Here is a 27,920-nt window from a genome sequence, read left to right as displayed (position 1 = left end):
TGCTTTAATATAGATTTGCAGTCTAATTTTATTTATCCTCGGACCAAGTATTTAATATCACCATGGATATTCAGGTCATGTAGGGATGACAAATGATAATATTATATTTAAATAGAAAGGCGTAAGGTCCACCATAAACAGTTTCAAATCTAGGCTTAAGTGATGCCAGTGGAGTTGCTGCAAAAATGGACAGTGAAAGCAGGTGTGCAGTTCTGTTTGATGAGACTCTCATGTCATCTAACATCCTGTTATGCAGCTTCTGTCTAACCACAAGCACTCAAGTGAGAGTATGAAGGCTACAGCAAGAGGCCATACATTGTCTTGTTACATGCACTGTGGTTTTTCAATCTATCGCAAAAAAAAAAAAAACTGCATACATTATGAACACAATCTCAAACATAGACTTATATAACCAGTTTTATTATTAATAATAAAAAGTATAGTCTGAGAAACTATAATATAATAATATTAGATAATATAATATGACATATTGTCAACCTATGAACATTTTTTAAAAGTAGTTTCTGTCAAAAAGAAGAGGTGAGGAAACTGTTTTGCTCTTTTGTGTTGCACAAATCCAACAGGAATCTGATAGATTAGTCCTCAACTATACTGATTTTTTTTTTCTTAGAGGTTTATGTTAATAATAAGGCTCATGTTTTACTATATGTAATTTTTATGTATGTATCTATTGGTGAAGATGTGCTGGTTCAGGTGTGACCATTGCCACAGAGTCAGTCAGGAGTTTAATATTCTTCTTTCTCATATTTTTTGTATGGTTCATATAAGATACATGCAAGCATTATACTGACAGGAAAAATGAAACTGGAGTGCATTTTACCATTTATTATTATTTTAGGAGACAAAAGGCAATATAATTGGTTCCACTCTCCTTATGACCTCATTTTTAATAGAACTAAAAGTTATATTTTTAATGAACCTTTCTTCATGATGGACAAATTTAACTTATCAAACATTTCACACAATCATATGAACTACTCAGGGGTGCGTTTCCCGTACAACGACGTAACTCGCTCCTTCACTACCATAGTACGATGCATTGTTGAACAAATCAACTAGCTCAAGACTGTTTCCCGAAACCGTATTGTCGCAAACCTGTGGTTCAGCCATGTTGGTGAATGATGTGATGCAGGTGGTGGAGTAATAACTTCTTTAAATGAATCTGTTTGCGATCGATTAATGATAGATTTTTTTGCTATAAATTACGGACAATTGTCAGGACTAATTCTCATTTTGCTTTATTTCGTTCTAGGCTACAGAACACGTACGCACATGCTTCAAAAATGGTGCTTAAAATCTCTGGACAAACTAAAATATGTAGGCCTAAATGACATTTATATATAGGCTATTTGAAATAAAAGATATATAGGCTACATTGTACTTAGCCTACTTAATGTCAGCTTGCTTATTTTGCCCAAGATAAGGATTTATTATGTCCACATCATAAAAACATAAAACTATGCTTCTAACCACAGCTCGAGAGCTGTCTTTCCAACCACATAAGTTTGCGATGCAGTTTGCGAATGCTCATTTGAACTATTGTTTCGGGAAACACCAAATCGTTGAACTATGTTAGTAACGACGGAAATTGCAATGTCAGTTGGCTAACGATGCTTTTGGGAAACGCACCCCTGGAAAGTTTGTGATATCCTTCAGAGGAATTAATATTAAATCCAATTTCAAGAGGGCAGAATACAGAAAAATTAGGGAAACACTGTAAAAAAATGACTGTGATTTTAACGGTAAAAGACTGTAAGACTGTAAAAACAGTTAATTGGTTTACAGAAAGTTTCCGTAGCCTACTATCTACGGTGAATAACTGAACAACTATAATACACTAAAAAAAAAAAAAAAAAAAAAAAAAATGATTTTTTGATGCTGTTCACTTTATTTAAACAACTTATTTTGATTCAACACCATTGTATTAGGTTTCTGGTTCAAATTTAATTGCTTTATGTTAAATTTACTTGAAACAATTACTTTTTGACTTAACTTGATGTTTTCATATTAAAATAACATGTTTCAATCAAGTAAACTCAACCAGGACTCAATCAAACAGGACTTTCACTTCCCATCATGCTTTGCAAAAGGGCTGATCTGTGTTGAAATAAAGTGTTATTTTAAGCAGTTTTTAGCAACATGAGAAAATGGAGAGACTTTTTAATGTTTACTGTTCTATTATGTTGGTATTTAAAAGTTTCTGTTATGTTAATAGTTTTGGGGTTACCATTGTGGTGAAGTGTAGAACATGTGCTTGGGTTGAGGACCTGCTAACAACAATTAAAGTTGATTTAATAATAAAAACAACTATTTTGGGCATGCCATAGATGGAATAAAACCATGTTCTGGCTAACACCTAACAATAAGAATCTTTATAGAGTAAAGATTTTGTAAAAGTTGTGAGAATTGCTCTTGAATGCATCCACTAAATAAACTAATCAATTAAACTGGATTACTTGTTTTAATTTCTGTTTGATATTAATTTTAGAATAATTAAACTTAATAGTTTTGGACAAAATTAAGAATGTTCAACCTGATTCAACTAAATGGCATTGAGTTAACCTTATGTAATAAATTTAAGTTAACTGAAATAAATAATGTTAATTAAATGCAACAACCAAATTACGTGGAACCTGTTGACATAAAAAAATTAAGTAAATCCAACGTATCATTTTTTTGAGTGTAGATCTAATGGTACATTTAATGTAATTTTACAGTAAAATACCATTAAATTTACAGTTTTTGGAAGTGAAAAATAACAAGTCACTGTATAATTTACAGTGAAAAAAAAAAAAAACGTAAATTGACATTCCCACAATTGCGTGACACTTCACATTTGATGTATTTTCGTTGAAATAACTTAGAACTTTCTTCTTAGTTTTTCTAATCAGTTATGTACATTAGGGTTTTATATTACATCTAATGTTGTTAAATTAATGTTTATTGCATTTTTAAAATTTGCATTTGTTACCATGATGGTGTTTAGTGTTTGTGAGAATGACACTGTGTGCACCTTCTATATATTAGTATTGTTTTTCTTAGCTTGTGGAAAAGCTGCTTATGATGAGCTTTGATTCATCATGTGTCTCTCATCACCTCTGTGTTTGGTGGTTGTCAATGTATTACAAAGGTAAAAAAACAGGTATTAGTACTTTATTAGGTTGGTAAATTAACATTATATTAGTTAATGAAATATGTTTTTTTACTGTAAATTTAACAGAATTTTTTTTACGCTGCTACCGTATTTTTTACGGTACAGTTCTGGCAACCACAGCTGCCGTTTTTTTTACCATAAATTTTACAGGATTTTTATTTTATTTTTTTTACAGGGTACAATTTCTAACTAATAACTATTTATGATCATGGACATAAAAACAAGAACAGGTAATCATATTGCATGTAATATGTATGTATTACATTTAATACGATTAAATATAAATATGTTTAATTTCTTAACTTTTACATTTAAATTAGCACATTCCAACATCTCCTTCTCCACTAGCACCCTTAAAAAAGAAAAATTCAAATCCATGTGAGAATGAACCTTACAAGGGTTATTTTTTGCTGTTTCACATAATTCTGCTTTTGCTTTACCTTTATTCTTTTGACACACATCCTGTCCATGACTGATGGGATCCGAGAAACACTGGATAAAATTTTAAAATGATAAAATGCAGGCTGAATTTTATAAAGTAAGTACAATTTTTGTTTGGTAAAAAGTTTTCAAAAGCATAGTTTTGTTGCAACAAATATGTTATATGTAAAAGTCCAAGAACATTTTTACATTTATGCTGTACAGTGTTATTGGTTAAAAACCACCACAAAATATATCTAACATACAAAAAGGAGTAAATTGCAGTGAGGACACTAAAAAGACTTCATAAAGTTCCATCACAACCTTTCTCTCTTATTGATCTACTATTTAGCCTATTGTATTGCCACACAGCAACCACGGCAATTGGCTGCATTTCCAAAAAAAAAAAAAAAAAAGAGAGATTTTCTCACTCTCTCAAAATTATTTTATTTTATGTTGCGTGTTATTGTTTGATGGAATATTTTGCTCCCTTATGTCATTCCAAATCCTACAGCAGTTATGTTATTATATAGCATTGCAAAAATATTATAAAGTCTTCCAACCATTTTTACCCCAGTTAGCTTCTTGTTTTGAGATGCAAGATGAGTTATTCCAACTTATTTTAGTATGAATAGAGAGAGACAGACTTATACAAGAAACTTGCAAGCAGCACAACCATCAAATATACAGTTTACTGGTCATTATTTAACAGCTCAATGCCACAATTGACCAGTCAGAATCAAATGATCTAGAGAGCCATGTAATACAAAGGAACATTTTTAAAGAATATGCACACAACTCTTTTCCATTCCACGACATTCGAAGTGACCACTGCCAAGCTCCAATAAAACTTTCACCAATATAACAAGTAAGAGCTCACACCCCACAATGCAAAATGAGTTTTATAACAAACTTACAGGCAAAAACTATTTTCATCAAACTTCAATAACCACCACAATAATCTTTTTTTCCCCCATTTAATATTATCACAAGCCTTGTTCATATAATATATATTTAGAGCTTGCTTATTATTTAATCATTCGTCTCACTAGAATTTTGTCTGCTGATTAAAAAGTAAAGAAAGGCGTAAAGTCCAATTTACATCTTTTTGGCAACAAACAAAACCAAAAACAAAAATCTCTCTGTAAATGTTCTAAATAGCGCACAATAAATAGTTGTTTTGAAACAGCAAAAGACACAGATACAGTAAAAATTTTAGTTCAGTCTTCACAATTTTCTGTGCCTTTTATAATAGATGAACTCTCTCCTCTCAGTGTGTTCTGTTTACCTGTTAACGGGTAAATAGACACATTCAGTTTGTGTTTGCAGTTTTTTCCCTGACTCTTATTAGTTTTCAGCTATTATTGCATATATTTTATGCATTGAATACAGCATACATACAAACATAGTTTTAAGTTGGAAAGGTAATATTACCATATGAAATTTTGCGGTGAGCATCTTTTCTTGTGAGCCTAAAAGGAAAAACATTTTACAGTTAGGTTCAGTTGCTTCGATTACATTTGTATAGTTCACTTTTGAAGTTTATAATGTATAAGTTGAAATACTGACCCTCTGGATTTTTTGTTCATCGACATATCTGAGAATTGTAATGGAGAAAATTAAACGTATACGATTGAAATTATTATAAAAATATGCCACAATGTTTCATATCATCAGCGGGACAATTTCACCAAAGCATGCACCTTTGTCTTTTAATTCATGCAAAATTGTTGATGGGTACTAGTTTAAAAATTCATATCCAAATAATTTTGGTTCTGCATTTGTTTATGAATTTTGCACATTTATACATATTTCCTCCAGAATAAACCATGATTTTAAGTAAAAGGTTACTGATGTGGAATTTCAAAAGACTTGCTTGTTTCAATAAGATTTTCATACATGTATGTATTAACATTTTTTAAATTTTTTACTGTCATGTTAATCAACATTGTGAACGTACAAGATTAGCCTATAAATGTTAGATTGTTTGTCAGATAACCTCACTCATTATTAATGTCCAATCAAACAAACCTGACTAAAGCACAGCCAGCAAAACATTACTCATTTTATAGGCAGTTGTGAACTTTGGAAATTCAAACCTTAATCGCTGTTTAGGAAATATACTGTACTTCTTAGTATTTATAGACATACAAAATCAGAAGTGCTAAATTCTTACCATGGTATAATCCCACAGACATAATGATGGTTACAAGTATGGTAAGGAGCGCTGCCACGCAGCCGGTGTACAGAAGCCAGGAGTAGATTGGTTTGGTTTCTGAAATATAGCAATGACAATAGAAATAGGTATAGATTAATTAATAACTAAAAGTGTAATGCTTTAACATTGGGCAATGTTCCAAGTGTTTCTACTTTAATTTTTTTCATTATTATGTTATGTTATAACATTTTAACTTGTCACAATAGAATTTATTTCTACTTGATTCCTTGAGTTTCCAGTGCAAAGTTCTTAATTAAATTTTAAAAATGAACTTTTAGTGTTGACAACAGGTGTAGACCTGTTATTTTTCCTGATACGTTTCTCTAAAACTTTTTGGCTGTACGCACCATATCGCTTCAGAGTTTTGGAGATGTTCTTGCCATTATATTCAGCAAAGCATTGGATTTCATCATCTTCAGTCCACTCCTCTGCAGGAACAGAGAGATGAGCACGCGTGAATTCTGTGGCTGAATCAGTGGCGTCTGTCCAGGCTGATTCGGTCCATCCAACATGCTCTTTCTCTCCAATTATCCAGAACACCCGCACTTGAGACGGGATGACTCCGGTCACAAGACACTGCAGTGCTACTGATGATGAGTCAGGTTCTTGTGGTGGGTATAAGATGGATAGTTTTGGTTCCTCAACAGAGTGATCTATTACAGAGATCATCACGTCAAAATGTTATCTGTTATAATGACTGTGACCCATAGAAGTGTTGATGAGATTTAACGTCAGATTTACCTGTTACGATCACCTTGCTTCCACTGCCGATAACAGCCATTGAGTTATGATGGCTAATGCAATAGTACAAACCTGAATCTTTCGGTGTTACATTTGTAAAACTAACAACGCAAGTTTTATCATCATGTTGAAGAAAATCAGACTGAGAGATAGACCTAGCTGCTGTGAGTTTACCAGTCCGTAGGTTCAACTTTTGCCATGTTGCAGCAGTATAGCAGTAAGAAACTTTCTGTTCAAATGTACATGTTAATTTTACAGTGCCACCGACTGAGACGTGTGTGAGGCTCGGTGACTGAGTCAGGATGAACGAGTAAGTAGCTGCAAATGAGAGAACAGAAAAAATGTTTTAAATTTTTCTGATATTATGACTAGAATATCAGATTAAATAGCTACTCTTTAAAATTATTTGAGGTGAGATACATGAGACAGAATGTTCTCAACTGAAAATGCAGGCAAAAATATAACTTACTGTGTGAAGCAAACATGCAAAAATATAACAGCATCCAACAATGCGTCAAGGTGCTCATGTCTGCAGTTCCAAAGGTCTGAAAGAATGTTAGATGTATCACTTTTAACACTCTTAAAATCAAACGCCACCCAGTGTGACTGAAAATGGCCTGCAAGGAGAAACAAAATAAGGAAAGAAAGAATCCCTTACAAGTCTTCAGTGGGTGGACCTTTATTATAAATCACTTGTGCAAAACCTGCACCTAGATTGTTGATGGAAAGACCTATGTACAGTGTGCATTACAGTTTTCCCCGGTCTGCAGCCCTCAAAGGTGCTAGTTAGAGAAGCACGTTGCCAAGATAAAATAGCATTTTACTACTTACATTTACTTTGGTGTTTCAGGAAATGGGGCAATGGAACCACATCACCTTCCTCAGGCCTCCTAGAACAGTGCTTCTCAAACCTGTTCTGGGGACCCCCACCATTGCACATTTTGGATGTCTCCCTCATCAGACACACACCCAATTAAAGTCTTGCAGTTTGTACTAATGAGCTGATGAATTGAATCGGGTATGTTAGATGAGGGAGACACAAAATCTGCAGTGGTGGGGGGTCCTCAGGACAGGTTTGAGAAGCACTGTCCTAAATTGACAGTTCTCTGCTACTTCATTAACTTAGAAATAAACTTCCAGTCAGTGTGTCAGTCTGCAGAGGCCTGTTACTTTTCATTACTGATGTTTTGAGTGCCAAGACGTGAGCTTTATAAACTCAGGGGCCAAAAAGGAAATTGTGCTGGTGTGGTATTAGTAAGACAAGAGCTCAAAAGGTTGGATGTCTCAGGTTCATATATTTTAGATATCATCCGTAAAGTCACTATTGCATATTGGTGTGGCTTTCTCTGTGTTGCACAAATCTACAGATTTGTATCCCATAAAGGTCAATGCCGACTGAGCAGGTGTTCTTTTTGTCGGTTGACTCTACTGTGCCTGACAGTCTGCTGCCATTCTGGATGCTGTTACTTGTTTTGATCTAACCACACGGGTTTGAGATGAAAAGAGCAGCATGGTGAGAGAAGAACGGCCAATGCTGAACGCCCACACCTTCGCTTGCAACCGAGTCTGAAACCACCCTGCACCTCAAATACTTTACCCTGCACTTTCCCCACCCTGCACTTCAAATAACTGTCATATGTGCAATGTCATGTTAAAATTCCATTCTAAAAATATAAATGTCTTTAAATAGAAAAAGAAAAATCATTAAATTATATTAAAACAAATCATTTTATTATGCATGTATCCTGAGTATTTAACTATTATATGAAAACTATTATTCACCAAAATATACTGATTTTTACAAACCAGATTGTAAAGTTAAGTCTGTAAATAAGTAAATGAACAAATAAAAACATTGATCCATACATCACACAATATCATTAATTCTGTGACTATATTTATGGTCAAAAATGCATGTTCTAATCATAACACCAGCAATTTGGATATTTAGAATCTAAGGATGGGAGTACATAAAGGATTATGTTTGCTGCATTTTATTTCTGTAAATATTTTGCATCTGTGAGATGTTTTATATCAATGTTGTGCATCACTGTAAATGGACAGCTGTATGTGAAAGTAAGCCTTTTTCATGAGACCCTCATCTCTAACATCCTGCTGTGTATTGCACCTCTTTACTTTGGTCTAACCACACGAGCTCAGATGACAGCAGAAAGGCTACAGCAAGAGGCCCACGCATTGTCTTGTTGGCATGCATTGTGGTTTTTCAACTCGTCAGTCTACACCTTCACAAAATCTCAACTATAAAATCTCAAATATCATTTGATTAAAAAAAGTGTTTACCAGGTTTTTAAATCAACTTTTTGCTACATAAGAAAGAAAAAGTGGAATTATTAGGCATAGATGGTAGATTTTGCTACAGCCTGTTTCTTATTTTTCAAAGTTCACTTGTTGACTGCTTCACACACATCAGTGCAGGCATTATTTTGATCCAGGTCAAAGTAGGGCAGGTCACAGTCTATACCACTTGTTTTACTCTCTGTTTCTTTAGTGTGAAATGCATGCTACAAACCTGAGCCTACTTAAAGTTTACATGTAGTCTTGGTTGCCTTCTGCCGCATTCTCATGCTTTGACATAAGTCAAAATGGCATTTACAGCTTAAATAAGTGAAATGTAATTTAACAAAACTATCACAAACTGTAATTCGCAGTCGTTCAATGATAGATAAAATATTTTATGAATTAATTCACCGACAGTTAGGTTACATTCTGTAAGAAATTAAAATAGCATATATTTGAATTTATTAAATAAATAGGCTAAATAAATTTCAATTGAAAGGCCTATACCTTTTCCAAACTAAATTTCTGTTCACTCACCGGAAGTCTACTTTCAGACTCATTTAGCATTTCTGACCAGTTCTGGAATATTCTGGTGTCCAAGCACAACATTCCTCAAACATAACAGCTTTAGTGTCAGTTTTTTCTCTGAAAGAAAAAAGAAGAATTCCATTCTCGTTATTGTGGAAAAAATATCATCGAAAGTAAGCAAACGCGATCGCCTCCACAGCAAGAAAGGGAGTTCTGACTAGTGAAATGTGCCCCGCACGATGAGTTTGTGCCTGAACGATAAAGTGGGTAAAGACACGAATAAAAAGACGTTATCATTAGTCCTACCTCTGATAATGAATGTCACAATTACAACTCCAAAGAATTATCCAACAACTTGAGAGTGAACATCACCTGAAGAGGACTTAAGTTTAAAATCATGTAGCCGAAATAAACAGGTTTATTCACACACACACATATATTTGAGGCATTAATAAACTACTACACATAGAAACACTACACATCTAGCAAAAATCTTCACGTTTACATGTTCGCGTTGGAGATAGCGCTTAGAGAAGCGCGCGAGCAACCATTTGCGCGCAAAAGCCAGTTTTGAGGTCGGCTCTAAGCCTCAAATCTTCTTTACTCGTATTATAATCTTACTACCCGCTCCCCTGTCATGCTCGTTCCTGACCTACCTATTAAATCAGTGAAAGCCTGAGACGACAGTCTTGGTGATTATTTAACATATTGCTTGAATAAATTGCTCAGCAAATGCTGTTTGAATAGCAGACAGAATTTCAGATAGCTGTAAAAGTAATCACTTGGTTCTCAAGTGAATAATGAGATCTACATTTAGGCTGCTTAAATCCACACGGAATGCACAGACGGGCAGATGCGATGACAGGACAACTCTAGCCTTTCAGTTCCTTTGAAGGACGAAGAGCCTGTTGCTGCATTGTGGGCAAATTTAATAATAAGCATTCGCTATCACGGGTTTGGTGAGTTTTAGTGTTGCTTCGAGATAACACATGTGCCTTTATAGGCCTGTATGTTTTAGTTTAGACCGCGAACGCTAAACTGAGGTTTCAAACCTTTGAATGACCCTTTGATAAGCAAAAGTGAAACTGAGGTCAAGGAATTTGGAACAGCGAATTTGTTGTCTTGGAAAGTCAGGTAAGTAGGCTACATGATTTTATATTTGTATGCATTTATATATGTATAATAAGTAAAATTTCAATTTTATTCATTGGGCTACATGTTGACTCGGATTTTACATGAATCACTTTGCACATTTTTTATAGCCTACAATCGACAGTCTTATTCTTTTCTGAGTAGCAGTAGTTCATAGATGAATGTTTTGTTTGACAGCATATTGCACAATGCCCTAGGCAATTATCCACAGCATTTATAACAAAGCCTTTGCTTGTCACGTAGGCCTTACTGGTTTGGCTAATACGTGACATATTCCTGTTCAGAATGTTCTGATATGGTGAAACTGTGACAGTATGCCATGTTTGAGTCTTGAAAAAGAAAAACTCCCCACAACTGACTGAAAACCCCTCCCTCATGTTTGCACCTCGAACCCTCACCTTTGATAAAATATTGGTTTTTACTAAGGAACTGTAGGTTTATAGTTCTTAGTGTGTGGAGTACAAAAGAAAACTATAGGATTAAGATTAATTTGACTGCAAATTGTTAGCCAAAATGAGATGTGAGGTTCTAAAATACGCCTAACTAAAGGGGATATTTCTTTCTTTCTTTCTTTCTTTCTTTTTCTTTCTTTCTAACAATGAACACTCCTTAAGGTTAGGCCTTCACTCTTAAAAATAAAAGTTTTTTAGTGTTTATTATGTTGTTCCGTGTCTTACGGCCAGATGGCGCCATTGTAGCGTTGTTGTGGAGTAGTGTCGCTGACCTGATCTTACCCTTGGGCAAAACGGCGTTTACTTATCAACAGCGTGGACACAATAGATAGAGAGAGACGAGCGTTGACATGAAAACGAGCTACTTTAAAAAAGGGGGGAGAATTTTGTCATTAAACACACACCCTATGCTTCAGATTTTCGATTACTTCGAGTAGTAACGTCAGTTTGGGGGTTGTTCGTAATTCAGAAACGGTAATATACACGGACTGGGGACTCATATCAACACTGGAACGGATCATAACAGATCACAGAGAAGCACATTTTCATGTGAGTACAACCGTTGAATCGTTGCAGAGCTTTATGAAGTGGAATAAATGCGTCGTGTATTTGACGATAGAATGAAAAGGACATGGGCAAATCTCTAAACTGCTGTAGGTGGGCGATAATTTATAGTATGCTTGTACTGTACGTAAACGGTTATCCAAATCAATCCAGATACAGATTTGAGTTGTACAGTGTAAACTTTTGCCTGAAACAAACATTGACTTATATGTTGCGATGGGTTAATGAAATATGTTTAGTAACAGTGTAGAAACTTTGGAAAAAAAAAAAAAAAAAAAAAAAAAGAGAGAGAGAGAGAGATAGATAGAGAGACCGAGAAAGACACACGTGCTTTTCATCCTGTATGTGTTAAGCAGGATGTGTTTTTTTTTTTTCCTAGTTAATTTGGTTGTTTTGTTGTAACGTTAAACATTTCTGTGATTGCAAAGTCTAGTTTGCAGTTTTTGTGCTTTCTTAAACTAAGAATGGTCAGGTCTTGAGTAGGTACATCAAATGCACATCAGTAGCACATCATGTTTGTTTTGAAAGGCATCGCTTCTGAATTCACGTTTCTTTTTTGAAACCCTGTATCAGCTGCTTGTGATCTAATCTACTTCTGATCTAATCTACTTCTGAATATCAGGCTGGTGTTTTCGTGCACATTGTTATCTGGATCTGCAGTGAAATGTAGTAATGCACACTTGTATACTAACCGAGATCAATATGCAGTTTCTACTGATACAGCATCTAACCTGTCAGTCCAGTCATTGAAAGACAGTTCTGAACTGTCAGAGTAAACAGAGGTTTACAAAATATAAAATATTACATGTTAATATTATTGTTGTTATTGTGATTAACTACACCTGTGGTTAAGGCACCTGTGAACTTGAGGAGAACATGCATCCACTATCTTGGGATCAGTTGGTTTAAAGACATTGCAAAAATGGTTCAGAAAAGTGAAGATATTTCTAAGGAAGCTCCAGCTGTGTATTTTGCCATCTAGTGCAATGAAATTAATTTGAGAGTGGTCAAATCTGTCTGTCCTCAGAACATTATCCAGAGTCTGCAGATTGTGATGGGATTAGGTTTTTTTTTGTGTTTCCTTTCCTCTCCCAGAACGCAACAAACCTTACATCACAGCCTGCATGGCATAGTATCACTGGCTGTTTTTTATTTGCTGGATTCTATTCATTAAACAGACACACTTAAAATATTATGTGGCATTCTCAAACTGTTCCTTTATGTGACAACTAGCATTATACTATAGTGCATCAGCACACTGGCTCACGCATCTCATCATAACTCCGCTGCTGCCTGGTAATCACATCAGCTGTAGTCATGGCAACTGCACATGGGAATGAAAGCTTTCACTGGGAGAGCAATTTTCTTCTCCTTCACTGACTCATCGCTTTTCCTCCATGGACCAAGACGTGTTACCTGCTTGCACGCAAATGCCACCACCGTTTTTCCTCAGGGTATAGCTGAATGCTCTTCTTGAGGCAGATATTTATGCTGCTTTTTCATGTAAGGCTTATGATGTGCCAGTGGATGTTTTTCCCTTCATACTGTTTTGCTTTTTTTTTTTGTGTGTGTATGTGATTAATAGTTTTTGCAATATAATAGTTAAGCACATATATATAACTTAAATGATCATTATTGTAATGATAAACGCTGTTTACACTTTACGTTCAGCGCTTCCAGGTTCTACGTCAGAACGCCGGCTCAGTGTTGGCCGATGCTGTTCATGTGAGCAGCACGACGCATGCATGTGATGCTGACGCAGGAGCCGGCCAATAATGAGTCAGCGTTCTGACGTAGAACCTGGTAGCACTGAATGTAAACAGCGTAGGAGAATGACACAGAAGAGAAGATATTGTTGAATAAAGTCGTTATTTTTTTTGTTTTCACGCACAAAAAGTATTCTCGCCGCTTTATAAAATTAAGGTTGAACCACTGTAGTCACATGGACTATTCTAACGATGAAAGCGGTGGTTAAATTGCTGTCTATGGAGGTGTCAGATACCTCATACCTTTCATCAAAAATATCTTAATTTGTGTTCTGAAGATGAACGAAGGTCTTACGGGTTTGGAACGACATGAGGGTGAGTAATTTATGACAGAATTTTCATTTTTGGGTAAACTAACCCTTTAAGCTTCATACAGTTGTGTGAAATGGAGAGATACAGTATTTGCCAGAGAGGGATCACTTTGTCTCCTCTCCGTTAGTTATGACCCACCCTCTCTTCAGTCTCCACTCTTTGCTCTTCTTCAAAAGGTCATTCTCCCTAAACAGTCAGACCTGCTTTGATTTATCATTAGTTTGGTTTTTGTCCTCAGGTATTTCCTTGAATAAATTTCCAATGGAAAATGTCCCTGTTTGGATAGTCTATATGGATGTTTTTAGCATTAGGGGCTTTTGCACCGAATAGTTCTAGGAGTTACAGTAACTAGCCACTAGGATAGTTCCCCGAAAACTAATTTCTCCCCCGGGCCATGTTCCCGGTTGCATTCGCACCGGTAATAGGAACTCTGAAGCGGCCGACAGCGGCGCCTTTAAGCGCGGCATTTACAAACACTAAAAACCGGTAAATGGAGGATGCCGTGATCAGTGTGTCGTAGGTTTTGTGATAATGGAGAAGGAATGTAAATGCATAATTTACGTGACTGAAAGAGCAAAAAGTCAGCCTAAGAGACGAAACACGGCAAAATCCAGGTACTTCAGCCAATAGTTCTAGGAACTATGAAAAGGTTCCTCCGGTGCGAAAGCCCCTATTGTCAGCTAGACATTTTTTGGTAACACTTTACAATACGGTGTCATTAGTTAACTACTTTAGTTAACGTGAACTAAGAATAAACTACCGTATTTTTATTAACTAACATTAACAAAGAATAGTAAATACTGTAACAAATGTATTGCTCATTGGTAGTTAATGTTAGTTAATGCATGAACTAATGTTAACAGATGAGACCTTAATGTGAAGTGTTACCACTTTTTTTTGCATTGGATGTCAAAGAATGCACATGATTTGTCCATTCACAATTTGCTTATGTGTGTATATATATATATATATATATATATGAAAAGGGCTGGCTGTTTATTGGGGCAGAATTAAATATAACAGAAAAATATCACATTAGATTGGCAATTATGTTGATTCATGAATGTAAGTAGATTTCAAATCCATGTTTTTAAAAGGAACTATATGAGAAGTTTACAAAATGTGAAACAAAATCTTCAAGTAATGGGTGAGAGGCTGTACAGTCTACATCTCCTTTTTTTTGAAAACACATACGGATATGAAAAGTGACAAATGATCTTACAGTAAACAAGAAGTGGAACACTCTCAGTTAAATGAAGTCTTGTTTTATCTTAAAACTCTTTTTTTCAATCTGACTCAAGTAGTGCACAGGGCCACTGCAGTTTCACTGGTGCATATGTGTGCATTTCTGCAACTGAAGCTTGTAATTTATAATCTGTATAGTATGAAAGACATGTCTCTGAATGTTTATGGCTAGGTATGGAAAGACCTGGCAGGTTGTGATGTAAGGTTTGTTAGTTTACATCAGGGTTGCGTGACTTCCTACACTAGAGGTGTTATCTTTCAGACAGTCCTGACACGAACATTTTGACGTGGAGGTTGAGTATTATCTATCAAGTAGCTGAAGGCATTTCCTGCACGTGTCATTGGCTGTTGAGCTGACTTCAATTCTCTAATGAATATGCATTTTATGCAAGTTTATGGTGTGCGGTCCGAGTTTATGCAAGTTTCTTATAAATAGTGCCTAGAATATATGAGGCCCAGACAGTGTGCTTATAGCAGTAACAGTGTCAGATTTATAGATGCCCTGAGTATAAATTATTGGTAAATTTTGGGGTTAAAGTTAGGGAGTTAAGCAAATTTGTGTGATTATAATAGATGAAATTGAAAACTACTGCTTGTAAGGACAGTCCTACAATTTTGTTGCCAGAAAAAACATGTCAAAACTGTCCCTAATTTGAATGTGGTGTAGATATTTTTGTACCAGTTTGATCCTGCCCTTGGCTCAACAAACAATCTCTGTGTTAAAATGTCATGAAACCCCCTGTTTTGGCACTGATCGTTCATACCTCGAATTGAAAAAGAAAAAAAAAAAAAAGAAAAAATCAAGAAATGGGTGTGTAAACCTATGAAAAAGTGGGAGTGAAGTTTTTCATATCAGTCAATAATTATCTTGATAAATGTCAAATTTTAAAGGCAGTTTTTGCTCTGGATTGAAAAAAAATTGGGACAGCCTAATTTTTAAAGCATCATTTTACAGGGTAAAACTTGGTCTTTCATAGTATTTAGATCATGTTAACCACAACATTCTGTTTTTGTGGTATTTGTTATGAAAAACAGTAGCCTAAACACATTTAGTATAATACAAATGCCTCAAAAACTGCTATAGCTTAATAAAAATAAATAAATAAATAAAAGACTGTAATTATATTCATGTTACTGGCGATAGGTCTGCATCATGCATTTGCAGCATTATTTGCATAGTGCATAAATGCTTATCGAACTTTTGTTATAATTTTATAGAGGAAAATGATAGTGTTAATTATTGTTTTATCGCCCAGCCCTAAGTGGGAGTAAAGTGAGAAGAGGGGAGACAATTTTTAGAAAATAAGCATTATAGCTTTCCAGAGCTATTGGTCTATGTGAAAAATGAGGAAGAACATTTAAAAGACTAATAATATTTTCATTTCGTTTACTAGCTCATCAGTCTCCGAACAAATATCACAAACCAGTTTAACACAGAAAGAATGAAGGTGGTTACTTTTTTTAGCCGTTCCGCTTTGAATTTTCGGTTTACATCATTGTGTTCATGATCAGATGTATTGCCGTAACAGTGCCGTTTTTTGCAATTGCATCTATATATGTGTATGTAGAAAAAAGAAATCAGATATATCCATCATATTACTCTTCATATTTAAGTATCAGTTGATCATTTACCTTATAATAATTTATCTTATTTAATTTCTTTTATTTATAATAATTTATCCTATTTGTTTTTCAGCATATACAGTATCTCACAGAAGTAAGTACACCCCTCACATTTTTGTAAATATTTTATTATATCTTTTCATGTGACAACACTGAAGAAATGACACTTTGCTACAATGTAAAGTAGTGAGTGTACAGCTTGTATAACAGTGTAAATTTGCTGTCCCCTCAAAATAACTCAACACACAGCCATTAATGTCTAAACCGCTGGCCACATAAGTGAGTACAGCCCTAAATGAAAATGTCCAAATTGGGCCCAAAGTGTCACTATTTTCTGTGGCCACCATTATTTTCCAGCACTGCCTTAACCCTCTTGGGCATGCACCAGAGCTTCATAGGTTGCCACTGGAGTCCTCTTCCACTCCTCTGTGACGACATCACGCTGAGCATGTGCACTCAACTTCTTTGGTCAACCATGGCGCGAGGCCTGTTCTGATAGGAACCTGTCCTGTTAAACCGCTGTATGGTCTTGGCCACCTGTGCTGCAGCTCAGTTTCAGGGTCTTGGCAGTCTTCTTATAGCCTACGCCATCTTTATGTAGAGCAACAATTCTTTTTTCAGATCCTCAGAGAGTTCTTTGCCATGAGTTGCCATGTTGAACTTCCAGTGACCAGTATGAGAGAGTGAGAGCGATAACACCAAATTTAACACACCTGCTCCCCATTCACACCTGATACCATGTAACACTAACGAGTCACATGACACCAGGGAGAGAAAATGGCTAATTGGGCCCAATTTGGACATTTTCACTTAGGGGTGTACTCACTTTTGTGGCCAGTGGTTTAGACATTAATGGCTGTGTGTTGAGTTATTTTGAGGGGACAGCAAATTTACACTGTTATACAAGCTGTACACTCACTATACTTTACATTGTAGCAAAGCGTCATTTCTTCAGTGTTGTCACATGAAAAGATATAATAAAATATTTACAAAAATGTGAGGGGTGTACTCACTTCTGTGAGATACTGTATATGTATTCTTGAGTTTGCATGCTTATTCCACATTTAACCTTATTGTCTATTGTCTATGTCTGAGCCTGTTCCGGTGTAAGTGTGGCTGTGACTTATGCATAAGGTTCCCTCTTTCTGTGTTTTGCGGTTATATTTCTGCTAAGATCAGTTCATGGACAGATGCTTAAGGGCTGCCTCGGTAGTGATCACTTGTTAAGATATCAAAACTACAATAGTTCATCAAGTTTATCCCGCATCTTGACGTCACCGTCTCCTGACATTCACATGAACTTTAAAAAGTTCCAATAATGGTTAAAATAAATTGTACTTTTCAGCAGGTTCTTTTCTGTTACACAATCTAGCCTGTAAAGTGTAACATTTCAGACTTCTTGATCAAGGTTGGGGCTAAACTCTGCAGGAAAATGGAGCTCGAAGGCCAGAGTTGAGAATCTCTGAAATAGAGTATATGAAATATGTCCAAAAAAATATTAAAACACCCTTGCTTTGGTCTGTATATAAACTGCAATCAGCATTGTGAGTGTTGCAACACTCATTGCGGTATTCTGCGTCAAAACCACTCTCATGCTCACACTCATGTTGTGTATTAAATATTGTTACATTTTTGGACAGAATCAACACTTGTGATGTAAAGGGGTCAGAATAAACAAAAGATGGAGCTGAAAGAGTAATGTTTTCAAAAAACATTGAGAATCTTTATACATTGAGAATCTTTTTAGAAAAACAGCTCCATCTTTTGTTTACTCTGACCCCTTGACATCACATGTTGCTGGCATTGTCCACAAATAGCTTTGTATTTATTCCATGCACCTTGCTGATCATGTGAAGTTGCACCAGAATAACCATACAATACTACTAAACTGTCAAACTCCAGTTCTGGCTGCATTGTAAGGAAAATACATACAACACTTTTGTGTTACTGTACTGAGGAAACAAAAACTAATGACGCATGTGCATAGGTTGAGGGTGAACCAACTCCAGGGTAACTAAGAAGATGCACTGCTTCTTTAAAAACACATTTAAATAAAATATCATGAAATAGTTAAAAAAATAAATAAATAAATAAATTGCCTTACATAATGCAGCAAAACAACAAAAGTTTGATTCAAAATTTGAATGAATTACATATCACCTAGAAAGCTCCCTTTATAAACACTAAAAAGCTGGCACTCATGTGTTATTAAGTTAACTTAAAACAAGAAGACAAAAACTATGGTGTTTTGAGAGATGAGTGGATTCTTTCTAACTTAAACACACCTGATTGGCCATTGCATTCAAGAAATCAACAGATATGTTTGTGATGGACTTTATTGCTCAACGCTACAAAAACATGTTGTAAATAGAAATCTTTGATGATCTCAAGAGGGCAAACGCCAAATCTGGTTTGCCATTTTGCTATTATTACAGAGAAAACTGATCCTAGACCAGTAGGTATGGGCAGCTTTTCCCTCTAAAAGCAATCCAAAGCAGCAGCCATCATTTGTTTAAGTGAGAATATTCCAGGCTAGTCTCAATTCCGTACACACACTCTGTCTATGCGCATGTGTCTGAAGGACAAAAATGCAGAGCTGAGTTCATTCTCATGAGTAATTAAGAGAAGTTTAAAACTGCATGTTATTATTTATATATAAATAAGCCACATTTTTAAATTTAGATTTGGTTTTATTTTTCAAAATTAGATTCTTATATTTTGTTTGGACTCCAACCAGACTAACTCTTCAACATATATATTTTCCTTTCTACTGCCTATCACATCAAAACTGAGGATACTTTCTAACTGGTAGTGATGGACTTTGTGTTTTCTCTAAAATAATAGTGGCTTTAAAATAAATACATAGTTGCTCTAAAATAAGTAATCACATGTGTTTAACAGCTCAGGTGATTGGCCCCAAAATCCTTTGAGCACCAATGAGTAAAGATGGTAGAATTTAAAATCCTGAGTCAGCGAAACTGCCATTGAGATGAATGGGATAGCACAAAACAGGAACCCCTGTAGAGCTTCTGTGCAATGCTGTCACACTAGAGGCCTTGCTGTAATTTCACACTCCTCAGTAGATTGTGAAGCACTCATCTGACCTGTTCTCACACAATGACTTACTATCTGTCACGATACCATTATGCTTAATCAGATGTGAATGTCACTGTTGTTCATCGTTTGCTGTCACATGATAGAAGTCAAGATATGACTGAATTCCATTACCATATGTTGAAATCCCATTGCTGTGTTAGACAGCTGAGTGTCATATGTGGTGCATCAACACTGGAGTATCCAACACTGCTTTTAGTTTCAAATCTCCATCCAAATGGAAAAGTAAAAATAGTAAATAAACAATGTTTTTATAATATCATGCTTAGTTATTTTCTCAAAGAGTATACATTTATAAATCAAAATATGTACATGTAGTTCATTTTCACATTTTAGGAAGGGGGTCTCCTGCAAGGCTATCTTTATGTTTAGGGACCTTTGCAACCAAAATGTTTTAAAAGTCCTGTCTTACAGTGACTAACTGAAACTACTGTCGTTGGTACTGCATCATTGACTTTTTAAGGAACTAATAATGCTTGGGTAATTCTTAAACGGTCATTCCGATTAATGCCATTGGCCGGATATAAAAGGATGAAAAGACTTACAAATCTCTTCTAATCACACTACCTAAAGGAGCCCTCCCCTCGGACCGCACACCAAATAAGCATGCTCTATATAGTGTTGTCACGGTACCAAAATTCCAGTTGTCGGTACCAATACCAGGAAAATTTTACGGTTCTCGGTACCAATTTCGGTACCACAGGAAAATCTATTGGAACTATTTTACTATTTTATTTAGCTAGCTTATTTTTAAAAACATATTAAATATGATGGTAATCATACATATAAATATTTGGAGTGTGTGTGTGTATGTTTGTGTGTATACCTCAATTAGATAAATTTTGAAATATAAAAAAATAAATAAACAAATGCTCATGTAAGGAACCCCCCATCGGCCCCCCATTAACGCGTGTATGTCTTTTCAGCGCCCCTGTGAAGTTCACTTAATTTCACTCGTTTAATCTGACTCCAATTTCAAATGATTATTAGTCTTAGGTTGTGTTTCCAATTAGAAATTAATCATTGGTTATGTATTAATTTAGATATTTGATTATTCTAGGTATACTTTCAATTATTCGTTCATTACGGACCCATATCACTTAGAAAAGTCACTTCGGCCGATTGAGTGCCCTTCACGATCACAAACTCGCCAGTTCTGATTCTTAGTCAGAAGGTGCAGAGTTTACTAATGCATTTGAGTCGAACCGCCACATGCTTGTTCATACAAAAACACAGTTTTTGTATGAACAAGCAATTTTGTACAATACTGCAATTTGCTAAGCCAGTTGATAGATAAAAATCAAAACGTCCCATGATGTGCTTACATGCTCCTTTCATGGGCCTTTAGTTTGAATCTATCCTGATGCAGATTTGTGGAAATATGGACTAATCTACTGGTCATAATGATTTCAGAAGAATTCAGAGTAAACCAAATATAACATTTTATTTGTCAAGTAAAAATTTATCATGCCAATTACATAGTTGGACAATTAGAAGCCAATTCAGAAATAATAAATGCATAACATCAATTGAAATGCACATACACACAGTGATGTGTGAGTGTCTTCAGACATTCAACCATCTTCTGCATGGGGGTTTCTGGCTACAGAAGATCCCCCATGACTGCTTTGCACTTTACCTTATATACCAAGATCAGAACAAAAGGATTGTACATTTTTATTACACCAACACCTGTTTTAGGGGGAGAGGAGTGGGTTTTCACAACACCACCCAAAAGGAGGACAGAATTCTCCTTAGTTTTCAATCTTCTTCATAGTACCAGTGACTGCTGTGAAATTGAGACCATTTTCGCATTGATACCAAAATGATACCAAACATAAAAGGAAAAAACAATAGATACACCAGATACATTATTCTTCTTGGAGAACTTTCAGTGACTTGTGTCAGGGGGAAAGGAAGGAGTGTGTGTGTGTGTGTGTGTCTGTGTGTGTGTGTGTGTGTGTGTGTGTGTGTGTGTGTGTGTGTTGGGGGGGGATGTTGCATCCTGTAGATGTGTGAGGGCAAGGTGTTGTCCTACGCTATTTCTTTGAGATCTTCTCTCCAGATGAGCCTTATTGCTTTATTGCAGGGTGCTTGATCTCAGTTTTTGTCTTGGCAGGAAAATCAAGTCTACTTGACACTACAGCCTGTAAAACTATGAAATAAATATCAGTAAATAATGGTAACCTGAATAATAAGAAAGCTAAGTATTAATCTAAAAAATATTCGTTTTTTATTTTCACACAAAGATGCGTCATATAGGCTAGACTCTCTGCGCTTTGAGAGGGATGTGGGACACGAGCAGGAAAGAGATCATTTCTCTTTAATAATATCTTCATGTTATCTCCTGATGTTACAAGCAACTGATTGTTGTAAAAGGTCTGAAGAGCTAGTTTTCTCTTCAGACATTCAGGCTATGTTTGATTTTGCGCTGCCAGAGAAAGTGAAACTAAAAATCACCAGCGTGTGTGAAACGCACCATATACAGGTGCTAGTCATATAATTAGAATATCATCAAAAAGTTCATTTTTTTATTATAAATTATTTTTAAAAATGAAACTTTCATATATTCTAGATTCCCCACATGTAAAGTAAAACATTTCAAAAGTTTTTTTTTTAAATTTTGATGATTAGAGCGTACAGCTCATGAAAGTCCAAAATCCAGTATTTCAAAATATTAGAATATTTCCTAAGATCAATCAAAAAATGGATTTGCAAAACAGAAAAGTTCAAGTTCTTTAAAGTATGTTCTTTTGTGCACTCAATACTTGATCGGCAGGACATATTACAGCAAATGACTTGCTCCTAGCACAAATTACTGCATCAGTGAAGTGTGGCATGGAAGTGATCTGCCTGTGGCACTGCTGAGGCACTATTGAGCCTTCAGATCATCTGTATATTGTTGGATCGACTGTTTCTCATCTTTCTCTTGAAAATATCCCATAGATTCAGGTCAGGCATATTGGCTGGCCAATAAAGCACAGTAATATCATGGTCAGCAAACCACTTGGAAGTGGTTTTTGCACTGTGGGCAGATGCTAAAGTCCTGCTGGAAAAGGAAATCAGCATCTCCATAAAGCTTGTCAGCAGATGGAAGCATAAAGTGCTCCAAAATCTCCTGGAAGATGGCTGCATTGACTTTGCACTTGATAAAACACAATGGACCAACACCAGCAGACGTCACGGCCCCCCCAAATCATTACTGACTTCAGAAACTTCACACTAGACTTCAAGCAGCTTGGATTCTGTGCCTCTCCAGTCTTCCTTCAGACTCTGGGACCATGATTTCAACATGAAATGCAAAATTTACTTTTATCTGAAAAGAGGATTTTCGACCACTGTTCACTGTGCAGTTCTTTTTCTCCTTAGCCCAGGTAAGATGCTTCTGACGTTGTCTCTGGTTCAGAAGTGGCTTGGTAGTCCTTTTCCTGAAGATGTCTGAGTGTGGTGACTCTTGATGCGCTGACTCTGGCTTCATTCTACTCATTGTGAAGCTCTCCCAAGTGTTTGAATCGGCTTTACTTGACAGTATTCTCAAGCTTGCGGTCATCCCTGTTGCTTGTGCACCTTTGCCTACCCAATTTCTTCCTTCCAGTCAACTTTGCATTTAATATGCTTTGATACATCACTCTGTAAACAGCCACCCCATTCAGTAATGACCTTCTGTGACTTACTCTCTTTGTGGAGGGTGTCAATGATTGTCTCCTGGACCATTGCCAAGTCAGCAGTCTTCCCCATTAGTGTGGTTTCAAAGAACAAGAGATACCCGGAATTTATACTGTAGGGATGGTCATTTAATGAAACTCAAGTGTAAATATTCTAATATTTTGAGATACTGGATTTTGGACTTTCATTAGCTGTACGCTCTAATCAACAAATTAAAAAAAAAAAACTTTTGAAATGTTTTACTTTACATGTAGGGAATCTAGAATATATGGAAGTTTCATTTTTTAAAATAATTTACAATAAAAAAATGAACTTTTTCACGATATTCTAATTATATGACCAGCACCTGTACAAATAAACTTGACGCGCCTTATAAAGTCTAATAGCAAGCACAAACTGTGTTAAATAGAAATTGACGTGCAAGCAAAAAGGTTTCTGTCCTACAGTGTTTTTTCTACTTTACCACAGTAAAGAATGCGAATATAACAGGCCTAATTAAAAGCGAACCAAAGGAAGAAACGTTTATAATCCCCTGTGTGAGTGAAGATTTGGGAAAAGAAACAGAGATTCCATGTCTAGTGGAATAACTAATGGAATATTGTTAAATTCTCTGATAATCGGGTGACCAGATCGCAATTTGCAAAACAGAATACGAAGCCGACAAAGCTTAAATGTATGGACTTACGTAGCCTACCTCTCTCATTCGGCATGAACCAAAATGTTTTCATGGCTGCGATGTCACATTTAATTGCTAACCTATTAGCCTATTTCTTCTGTAAACAAAGCTTTGTGCTTCACTCGTATCATATTCACATAAAATACTGGCACATGCCTATCAGTGGGTACTGAATATACCCGGATACTCGGTACTCCTGGTACTACAGAAATGCTGGTATCGTCACATTTTCAAAATTTCAGTACCGACTTGGTACCGAAGTACTGGTACTTTTGACAACACTAGTTCTATATTATATCTGGTTATATGTAGGCCTAAGTCTGAACTTGTGAAATTATGAATGAGTAATTTGGGTTTGTATATTGATGACTTGCGGAGTAATGTGCAGGAAATAAGGTTGACCTGTGTATTGTGTTGTTCAGGAGAAACATGTATCTCTCAAGTCTTGTTGCTTGTGCAGGGTTAGTTCTGTATATATTGTAAAGTAATTTACTGTTTAGTTACACCCTCAGACTGAACTAGTGAAGGACCCCTGCTAAGACAAGCATCACTACTACAATGGCTCAAACTTAATGTTGCTTGTGTTAAACTTTTTCATGTAACTCACCGTTTGTGCTGTGTAGTGCGTACGTGAATAATACCTCAGATCGTGCAGCTGGTTTTGGAGAGGTCTGTTATTTATGTAAGTGACGTGTGTTACATGTACAGACTTGTAATTTTCAACAGGCAGATGCTAAAAAACGTGAGAGAAAAATAGGATGTACCCAAGCTTAATCTAAAAAACAGAATATTATTGAGACCATAACACCCCAACAACATAACATAACATGCCCATTGCTTAAAAAAAATAAATAAATAAAAATTAAGATTACCTTAGCAAGTTCATAGCAACATCCCTGCATCATTTTGGTGAGTTTTGCTTGGGTAAAACACCACTTGTTTGCTTCAGAATTTAAAAAATAAAGTTTACTTTATACAATCCTGTTACCTGTGAGCTTAAAGGATTAGTTCACTTTCAAATAAAAATTTCCTGATAATTTACTCACCCCCATGTCATCCAAGATGTCCATGTCCTTCTTTCTTCAGTCGAAAAGAAATTAAGGTTTTTGATGAAAACATTCCAGGATTATTCTCCTTATAGTGGACTTCAATTGGCCCCAAAATTGCAGCTTCAAAGGGCTTTAAACGATACCAGACAAGGAATAAGGGTCTTATCTAGTGAAACGATCGTCATTTTCTAAAAAAAATAAATAAAAATGTATATGCTTTATAAACACAAATGATCGCATCGGAAGTGCTTCCGCCTTACGTATTCTTCAAAAAGCTTACGCTGTATGTCCTACACCTTCCCTATTCAACTTACGGAAAAACGGACCTTTGGGGCCAAATGAAGTCCACTATAAGGAGAATAATCCTGGAATGTTTTCATCAAAAACCTTAATTTCTTTTCGACTGAAGAAAGAAGGACAAGGACATCTTGGATGACATGGGTGAGTAAATTATCAGAAAATTTTTATTTGAAAGTGAACTAATCCTCTAATGTAAGGCATTGTTTTATGTAAATCGAATTGAAAACGGCTTTTGTTGGCTTTTTTCTTTCTCTATTGATGGCCAAGAGAGCAGTCCACATCAACAAGTGTTTAGTAAATCATGGTTGCCCAAGCACAAGACACTAGTCACCATGTTTCTGTTTTTGAGTCACAGGGATTTCCATCATATAGTCATTAGACATGACTCAATGTTATTTATCCTAAAAAAAAAAAAAAAATCCACTCCATTTCATTGAGTTTTCCATTTCCTGCTCTACACTCACTGATGAGAGAAACCCCACTCCATGTTTGCAACATTTGTGCCCAGTTAAATCACTGTAAAGTTCTTATAATATTTATATTTTTAAATATTTTAATATCTAGGCCATAAGATACAGTATCTCACAAAAGTGAGTACACCCCTCACATTTCAGCAACCATTTTAGTATATCTTCTCAAGAGACAATACTATAGAAATGAAACTTGTATATATTTTAGAGTAGTCAATGTGCTGCTTGTATAGCAGTATAGATTTACTGACCTCTGAAAATAACTCAACATACAGCCATTATTGTCTAAATAGCTGGCAACAAAAGTAAGTACACCCTAAGTGATAACAGCTCTACGTCTTTTAACCATGCAAAGCCACATGTCCTATTCATCATGTTCATGTTTTTGTCTGCTTGATAGGACCATACAAATGTGCGTATCTTGTATTAGAGCAGTTAAAATTTGGTGCTTTAAGTACAATTCTCTCATACTGATCACTGAATGTTCAACATGGCACCTCATGGCAAAGAACTCTCTGAGGATTTGAGAATTAGAATTGTTGCTCTCCACAAAGTTGGCCTAGGCTATAAGAAGATCAGTAACACCCTGAAACTGAGTTACAGTATAGTGGCCAGGGTCATACAGAGGTTTTCCAAGACGGGTTCCACTCGGAACAGGCCAAAGAAGTTGAATCAAAGAAGTTGAGACCTTGTGCTGTGCATCAGGTGCAAAAGCTGGCTTCAAAAAACAGACGCATGAGTGCTGCCAGCATTGCTTTAGAGGTTGCAGAAGCGGAAGGTCAGCTTGTCAGTGCTCAGAGGACAGTAAATCTATACTGCTATAAAAGCTGCACATTGACTACTCTAAAGTATATCCAATTTTCATTTCTATAGTATTGTCCCTTGAGAATATATAATAAAATGGTTGCTGAAATGTGAGGGGTGTACTCACTTTTGTGAGATCCTGTATATGGCTATATTAAATGGAAAAAATTAACAGTACTTAGCGAAAAGCATATTGCCCAGTTTCCACTCCACACCACTGATAGTCTGGTCAGGTTACATTTTTGTCTTTGCACACAGACTTTCTCTGCATGGTGGTCAGTCTCTTTCTCCAAAATATGAATGTAAAAATGTAACTTAAATCCCCCTCCCCCAATCACAAATGAAGACATCATGTGCTGATGCATGTCATCCTTTGACTGTTCTTATGCAGAAATCTGAAAGAGGAAGAGGTGACTTTAGAGGAAGTGTTGACTTAAAGGATGTGCCTTCCGATTTCTAACACCTTCTTAATTTTTCTGAGCAGATGAGATGACGGCAGACTCTTTTGGCTGTTTGAAGTGGTGTCCTTGTGGGCTACTCAGTGCTGAAAGGACAAGCGCAGAACCCGACAGCGACAGATAGACCAGTCTTTGGAATTAGCTCATCTGTTGTGCTCAGTGGCATCCTGGTTTTCCAACAGGATGGTGCATTCAGCGTCACTTTGTGCCTGTCTGTCTCTTCTGACTGTCCTCAGCTGTCATTCTCATGTCCTCCCCCGCCTCTCTTTTCCCATGGGTAAGTCTTATTTTTAAACTTTTGAAGATTTGTGAACTGAATTTAGAGCAAGAAGTTGTTTTTCAAATGCCATTAGTTATTTGAATAGCTTATGAAACTTGTGAGCTTCTGTTGTCCTCTTTACCTTCGGTCTATAGTTGTTTTTAGGGTAAATAAAAAAAGCCAGAAGGTCAATTAAGTTGAATTACATAATCAAGTATAGCGTGGTTAACCTCTGTGCCTCTTGAGTTAAACGTAAGTAAACATATACTTGGAATACTGTACTGTACTCCACTGTTGATATCATATCAACATTGTAAATTATAAATAATTGTTGTTAATCAGTTATTTTAATATTTTATACTATTATAGTATTTATTAGTATGTTGACTTATTAATTTAAATTCTAGTTTAAGCTTTATGGGCTTTTTTCATGGGCTTTTGTAATTTTTTATTAATATATATATATATATATATATATATATATATAATATACTGTGTGTATATGTGTGTGTGTATATATATATTTTTGGAGAAGTCACGCAGTCGGTGTGGGACAGATCGTTAACGGCAGATCCACGGTGTGTGTGTGTGTGTGTATATATATATATATATGTATACACTGTGTGTATA

The 27,920-nt window shown here is 35.8% G+C and overlaps 2 protein-coding genes across 6 annotated transcripts in view; one reads left to right on the top strand and one right to left on the bottom strand.

Moving 5' to 3' along the window:
• Positions 1-4,017: 4,017 nt before the first annotated feature.
• On the bottom strand, positions 4,018-7,724 carry LOC127500569 (immunoglobulin kappa light chain-like). 4 transcript variants are annotated; one of them, XM_051871795.1, is made up of 8 exons: positions 7,386-7,724; positions 7,024-7,171; positions 6,555-6,872; positions 6,161-6,466; positions 5,772-5,870; positions 5,165-5,192; positions 5,030-5,067; positions 4,018-4,883 (listed from the first exon to the last, which is right to left on the bottom strand). In XM_051871795.1, exons 2-8 carry the CDS (start codon positions 7,079-7,081, stop codon positions 4,816-4,818), a joined length of 915 nt encoding a protein of 304 aa, XP_051727755.1. In that variant the 5' UTR covers positions 7,082-7,171; positions 7,386-7,724; the 3' UTR covers positions 4,018-4,815. The 4 variants fall into 4 exon arrangements, with proteins under 4 accessions (XP_051727755.1, XP_051727757.1, XP_051727759.1 ...); XM_051871797.1 differs by having other exon boundaries at positions 7,024-7,099; XM_051871799.1 differs by lacking the exon at positions 7,386-7,724 and adding an exon at positions 7,213-7,323 and having other exon boundaries at positions 7,024-7,099.
• Positions 7,725-11,239: 3,515 nt separating this feature from the next.
• sema4ab (sema domain, immunoglobulin domain (Ig), transmembrane domain (TM) and short cytoplasmic domain, (semaphorin) 4Ab) overlaps positions 11,240-27,920 on the top strand; it is a 41,189-nt gene continuing 24,508 nt past the window's right edge. The window contains exons 1-2 of one of the 2 annotated variants that reach the window (XM_051871766.1): positions 11,240-11,533; positions 27,058-27,308. In XM_051871766.1, the coding sequence (XP_051727726.1) occupies positions 27,215-27,308 (94 nt within the window). In that variant the 5' untranslated portion in view covers positions 11,240-11,533; positions 27,058-27,214. The remainder of the gene's footprint in view (positions 11,534-27,057; positions 27,309-27,920) is intronic. The other variant, XM_051871768.1, reaches the window with a different exon arrangement.

The sequence above is a fragment of the Ctenopharyngodon idella genome, chromosome 19 (assembly GCF_019924925.1).
Source record: "Ctenopharyngodon idella isolate HZGC_01 chromosome 19, HZGC01, whole genome shotgun sequence".
In the NCBI taxonomy this organism is placed as follows: domain Eukaryota; kingdom Metazoa; phylum Chordata; class Actinopteri; order Cypriniformes; family Xenocyprididae; genus Ctenopharyngodon; species Ctenopharyngodon idella.
This window is presented reverse-complemented; position numbering and strand designations above follow the sequence as displayed.